Source organism: Lutzomyia longipalpis, chromosome 2 (genome assembly GCF_024334085.1).
Source record: "Lutzomyia longipalpis isolate SR_M1_2022 chromosome 2, ASM2433408v1".
Taxonomy (NCBI): Eukaryota; Metazoa; Arthropoda; class Insecta; order Diptera; family Psychodidae; genus Lutzomyia; species Lutzomyia longipalpis.
Genome location: NC_074708.1, coordinates 3,442,221 through 3,449,091, shown reverse-complemented (window position 1 = coordinate 3,449,091; position 6,871 = coordinate 3,442,221). Strand labels below are relative to the sequence as shown.

The 6,871-nt window shown below is 43.6% G+C and overlaps 1 protein-coding gene across 1 annotated transcript; it reads right to left on the bottom strand.

The window, feature by feature from the left end:
• Positions 1 to 2,597: 2,597 nt before the first annotated feature.
• On the bottom strand, positions 2,598 to 6,550 carry LOC129788359 (uncharacterized). Its single transcript, XM_055824333.1, has 2 exons — positions 5,363 to 6,550; positions 2,598 to 2,729 (listed from the first exon to the last, which is right to left on the bottom strand). The coding sequence occupies exons 1-2, from the start codon at positions 6,431 to 6,433 to the stop codon at positions 2,598 to 2,600; spliced, it is 1,203 nt and encodes a 400-aa protein (XP_055680308.1). The 5' UTR covers positions 6,434 to 6,550.
• Between the last annotated feature and the right edge of the window lie 321 nt (positions 6,551 to 6,871).

The following is a 6,871-nucleotide window of genomic DNA, read 5'->3' as shown; positions in this document are numbered from 1 at the left end:
AGCATAATCTGCACAAATACCACCTATTTGCTGATTCTTCTTCTTTTTTTCGTCCAATCCTCCTCAATGCAGCAATCAATGCGCAGAGTATTTTGCAGCAATGTGAAAGATGGCATGCGAAGGTGGATCGTGGAGTCACACACGTTTGTGCTTCATAAAGGTAGAGAGAAAATGGGAATTGTCCTCGAGTTGTGTGAATAATATTCCATAGCACAGCAAAAGAGCCCCGAAGGTGCAAGTACAAGTGAAGATGATTCCTTCTGCCCCGATGCTTCGCCCAGATCGCTACAGTCATTAATAAATGAACGAATGAGCGATCTCTTTGGCGTCGGTTGAGATTTATGGCAGCGCCATTCATTGCATCTCTCAAAATGTGACTCGGGGGTGCAGCACATCATATGCGGAGTGCGAGAGCTACACCATCGCACTGTGATCTGGCACAGGTGAATCTGTGGCGGTGCATTGAACTTGGGTACGCGAGATCATCCGCGGTTGTGCATTTTATACGATGAAGATCATCGAACGCACATTTTGCTAAGGTGCTTTGTTCTGTGTGACTTTTCACTCCCTTTTTCCACGAAATTTATCTCCATTCAAGACTTTTTCTTCTTCGCCCAATAATCCACCCACTCGTCATACGATCTCTCAATTGTGCCTCAAAGATTCGTTAAATTATTTTCCACATTTTTTTTGGCGAAAGGTAGAAAGGGAGTAAAGAACTTTTAAAAGAACCATACAACACACCCTTGGCTATTTATAGTTGATTTTCATATAATAATGTAGGGAATATTATGTTATTCTTATGCATTTATTCCAGCAATTAATGACTATGTTGGCGTCTGTATGCGGACTTATGCTGACCCTCTGGTGTGTTAAATTATCACCAGAGCGAGACAGTGGTGAAGAAGTGAGATGGCAGGTGTCAGTTCTACACCATCTATGTATGTGGTCACTATCAACCCTCATGATGGGGTATATCACACTTGTTAGGCACGGGGAGTCGCGTGCCAGTGCACGGAGGAGACACGCGGAGTTAGCTGGTTGAATAAAAAAATAAAATAAAAACGAAACAAAGACATGCTCCAGGGAGCGGGTGAAGGAAACAGGTGAGATTGCAAATGACAATTGCTTTGCAGCAGATGGCCCAGTTATCGCGGGAGCGCATCCCTTTGAATTTACAATGAAGATTTCCATATAGGGGTGCGCCAATGTAGCCAAGTGTCCATATAGCCACACGGAGCCATATGCCCATTGCATCGTCACACATTCTTGAGCAGGAGACGGCCCCAGGAAACAACCTAAATTACCTCATATAGCCACCATCGTCTCCAGGAAGTGATCGTGCGCTGCTGGAGAAAATCGCACCCCTATATGTTGCACCATATGTTTCGTGGTGGGTTGAATGATTCACAGTGGCATCCCCCATTTAGGACAGTCGGCGTGTTTTCTCCATCAAAACACTAATTTATGCTCCTTTTGGGTTCCCTCGCTCCTCTGCTCCGGTAAATTGAGAATAATTAAATTGTTTGTGACTCCGGGGTTGATGGTGAAGTTCACTTAATGGACAATTGGACACGAAGACAAATGCAATCGTATGTTAGAATAATTAACAGACCAGAAGCTGGCAATTGCAGGTCTTTGATCATCCGGAATCCGTCGGTGTGTGGTGTTCTCGCGATGGCAAGAAGCAACAGGGAGCAAAAATTAATTAGCTTTGCAAATCTCGCGCAAAGTAAACGCATTAATTACACTTTCTCTGCTGCGAACATCGATCAACTTGCTCCGGCACAAGTGGCTCTAGATTAGTTCTCTCCATGCCCATGAGTAATCTTTTCCACCTTCCAAGCTCGCATGGTGCACAACCGTATTATATAGTTTTGAACTTGCCGATCAGCCAGCATTTCAATATACTTACATACGATCATAGGCATATGGAATTTTTAGTGAAGATGTATTAGGTTGGTGCGCGCGGTGGTTATAAGCAAAAAAAAAATAAAAAGGAGGCTCTCCCCGTACGCAATATTTCCTCCTAAACTGTGCAATCTTAGCTATTATTGAGGATTTTCTCAATTCTCCTTCGCCTCTTCCATCACACAATTGTGATGTTTAATGCTCGAAGGTTGAACGTGAACTGATTTATTTCAACTATGTTTCATGTTACAAGTATGTTACATTTTCTCCCCTTTTAGGGTTTAATTCATTTTGACAAAATATTTCATTCTTTATAGTTTATCCTTGGTTTATCGCGGAGCCTTGCGCTTCGTCGCGGTAGAGGTACCTCAGGGGTAGATTTCATTGGGCTGTAGAAAACATCGTCTTCACTGGAATGTTCCGAAGTATTCTCATTGACTTCATCATTCCTATCGGGAACATCGGGAATAATCCAGCGTCGATGATATTTCTTCAACTGATCCCGATGGCACTTGATCGTAGCACCCTCCACATTTATCATATACACGACTTTTGAAATTCTCTTTACAACACATCCTCTTCTCCATTCTTCTCCTGTGTAGTATAGCACCTGATCACCCTTCATGAATGGCTTCTTCGATGGCGCATTTCTCCCCTCACTTCCCCCCGCATTTTCTGGAACTTCCTTAAGCTTCCGGTGTCTCACTGGGACTTCCTTCGTGTTGGGATTTAGGACGTGTAAGAGCGTCCGTGGTGAATATTGGAGAAGTCTCTGCAAAGGAGAGAGACCATGCTCCGTCGTGGGCGTGGTGTTGTGTCTGAAACAGAGATTTTCGAGATTAACTTTCAACGATACTCCTTTACATTTCTCATCTCTTAGATATTTCTTCAAGGCAATTTTGATCGTTTTGACATTACGTTCTGCAAGACCATTGGATGGTGGATGGTAAGGTGGTGAAGTAACTTGCTCAATGCCATTCTCTTGCAAAAACTTTTTAAACAATTTTGATGTGAAGGGTGGCCCATTATCGCTTACCAGCTTTTCTGGCAAACCGAAAATCATAAAACATTTTCTCAACACCTTAATGACCGACAGCGCATCCGTGCTGGACATTAATTCCACTTGAACAAATTGTGAGTGCTCATCTACTAGGAGGAAAAAGGTTTTCCCGTTCAAATGGAAAAAATCAACATGAACTCTTGCAAAAGGCTTGTTTGACTTGACCCATGGAGTAATGTTTAGATTTCTCGGCCTAGGAGCAAGTTCCTGGCATACTTCGCAACTTCGCACTCGGTTTTCTATATCAGAATCGATTTTTGGCCACCAACAGCAGCTTCTCGCCAAAGCTTTAACGCGCACTATACCCTCGTGTCCCGCATGCAACAACTCTAGAATTGGCTCTCTTAGCGCCTCAGGAATCAACGCACGGTTCCCGTAATACACGATTCCCTTCTTAACGTGCAGAGATGATTTAACTCTTGCGAAGGGTCTCATTCGATCGGGGCAATTTTGCGGAAATCCATTTGTGATGCAATGGATAAGTTCTTGTATAATGCGATCTTTCTGTGATGCTTGCTGAACCTCTTTTTCTGACACGGGCAAATCCCCAACGACATCACAAAAATTAACCATGTCATCAACTATTCCTGTCTCTATCTTTTGTGGGAATCGAGACAAAAAATCAGCATTTGCGTTATCCGAACCCTTTCTATGTACGATTTTTAGATCATACATGCCCAACAAAAGTGACCAACGAGCAATTCGCGCCGTGGCCACTGCATTTGATCTCTTTAGCTTCCCAAACAACTCACGAAGGCTCGAGTGGTCTGTGTAGACGGTGACTTCTCTTCCATAAATAAATTTATGGAATTTTCGGATAGCAAAAACCAAGCTCAAGGCTTCTCTTTCCACAATGGAATAATTCTTCTCGGCTGGTGAAAGCGAACTTGACGCAAACTCGATTGGTATCTCTTCTCCCTCTATTTCGTGAGCAAGCACTGCTCCGACGCCAACTCCAGAGGCATCCACACTAATAACCAATGGCAAGTCGCTTCTGTAATGTGTTAGTAGAGTCTCCTCACACAGCCATGATTTGCTATCCTGAAAAACTCTCTCATGATCATCCGTCCACACAAACGCACTACCCTTCTTGAGCAGGGAATACAAGACGGATAATCGACTGGATAGGTTAGGTATAAATCGCCCATAGAAGTTCAGCAAACCCAAGTACGACCGCAACTCCGTCACATTCTTCGGTGAATCCGCGTTTTTAATGAACTCAAGTTTGCTCTTTAGAGGCTTTATTCCATTGCCTGACAGACTATGTCCCAAATATTCAATCTCTGTCTTAAAAAATGAGCATTTACTTTTGTTTGCTTTGACGTTAAACTTCCTCAACCGATTTAGAACCCTGCGCAAGAGTTTCTCACACTCTTTAACATCCTTACCCCCAATGAGGATGTCATCGATGTAACAGGTCACCTGCGGTATTCCCTCCAAGATACGCTCCATTGTACTCTGGAATATTGCCGGGCTTGAATTCAAGCCATACACCAACCGCGTATATTGGAACAAACCCCAATGAGTATTTATCGTAAGAAGCTCACGCGATTCTGGTGCCAACAACAATTGTTGATATGCCCCTGCGAGGTCCAAAACGCAGAATACTGAACACCCCGTCAGACTTAAAAAACATTCATCAATGCGCGGCAATGGATAATGGGCCAACTCCACAAAATTATTCACCGAGACTTTGCAATCTACGCAAAGACGTAGACTTCCATTCTTCTTCTTTACCACCACCATGGGTGAAGCCCATTTTGCATATTGTACTGGTACGAGTATCCCGGTGTCGACCAATCTCTTCAATTCTTGCTCTACCTCTTTCCGTATTCCATAAGGAACTGAATACGGTTTGTGGAAAACCGGAGTTGCATCCGGCTTAAGTACAACACTTGCGGAAAATTCTTTGATTGGACTGCAGTCCGTAACGTCAAAAACGTCCTCAAATTCTTTCACAATGGATTTCTTCATCTGCTGACTACTTGATTTAATCTGCGAAATCTCATTGTTTTCCTGAAGGGAAAATGCTTCACGCCAATGAGGGAAAAATACTGCCAACCAATTTCTCCCTAGTAGAGGGGTAAATCTTCGATTTCCATCCACAACCACCAAGGGCACGCGTCTAATTCGACTTTTCTTACCACCCCTGAACTTTACGGAAACCATCATCTCTCCCAAAATTTCAAGACTGTGCCCGGACACCACTTTAAGATTTAGTGACAATGGCCTAAGGGGAAAGTCACTGAAAAATTCGTGATAATCATCCGCATGCATGACTGAAACGCACGCGCCACTATCTATCTCCATCTTGATTTTCTTGTGCTCTATTTTCATTGAAACCAATTCAGGTTTCTCATTCTCAATATTCCCCAAAGTTAGGTTACATACCTCATATCCAATACTTACGGATTCTCCAACGTTTGCACTCACCAACGGCGGCGGTTGAAACTTAGCCTCTCGAATTACAGATCCGAGCCTCAAATTTTGTACTTTCTCTCCCATGCGATCGGAATCGTAGCTGCTTTCCGTTGAGATTTCATCATCTGAATCCTGTATTGCCCGCAAGTGACGTTTATTCGCCCTTTCACCGCGTCGTTCTCGCTTTGACTTTTTTCCCACAGTGCACTCCGCAGCCACGTGATTCCCCCAGTTTCCACATCGGAAACACTTGATCGGGGATCGATTCCTTCTCTTTGAAGCCCTCCGGTCAGTACTTTCATCTCGTTGTCTGTACTCCCGGAGTTTTGAGTCACTGAAATTTCCTCTCTTTGAGTTTCCATTGCCTCCGTGACTCTTCCCTTTCGGTGCAAAGTTTTTCTCCTTCTGACTCGATTTCTTAATGGCCGCCACTGTTTTCGCAGGCTTCATCATTTTAACGTTCTCTTCCGACAACTCCATCGCTATAGCCAGTTTGAGCGTTTGATCAAAGTTCTTGTCCTCATCCAGCAGTCTCGCTTGAATTCTTGATGAACGTACTCCGCAAACTAGCTTGTCACGCAAAGCTTCTTTCAAGAATTGCCCAAACTTACACGAACTTGCCAAAAGTTGCAATTCACTCACGTAGTCCGTGATCGATTCACCTTCTTCCTGTTTTCTCCCATAGAATTTAAAACGCTCCGCCGTGACACTCTTCTTTGGCATAAACTTCTCCTTCAGGATGTCTTTCATTTGTTTGTACGTCAAACTAGTCACAGGATCTGGCTGAATTGCTGCTTTTAGCTTTTTCACGCATGCATTTCCCACAAAGAAAATGAACGCCGAACATTTCTTAGAATCTTCCGCGACGCCATTAAACGCCAACAGATGATCCATACGCTCCAAATAGTCCTCAAAATCATTCCCTTCCTCTGGTACGAAAGGCTCAATCGTCCCAAAAAACGATCCTCCAGGCCCTCCTATGGGGGCCTCGCGTGCCGTCCGTGGCACCGCACCACCTTGCTCCGCACGTTCTACACTCATTCTTCACACACGCGGTACAGAAAAAAAAATCCCGTCGTCGCCAATATTGTGATGTTTAATGCTCGAAGGTTGAACGTGAACTGATTTATTTCAACTATGTTTCATGTTACAAGTATGTTACAACAATCTCCAATCTTGGGCATTCGTCTTGCTGAAATGATTAACAGCTCATGTACTCAATCAATTAATAAAGCAATTGGAGCTCAATCGACACTTTGCCTTCTTTTGCATGCTCCTCGCCACTATACCATGCTTCAATTTTCCGTGGAAGGCAATGCCCACAAAAAGACAGCACTTTATGGAAGACTCTCCATACGCAATGCATCCATCTCTCAAAGCTCCTCCAAGGGGTTTAGAACTTTGTGAAAATTTGGAAAATATTTATTTGCAATTTTCAATGCGCTACATAACTTTTTTTCATGCGACAAGTGCTATTTA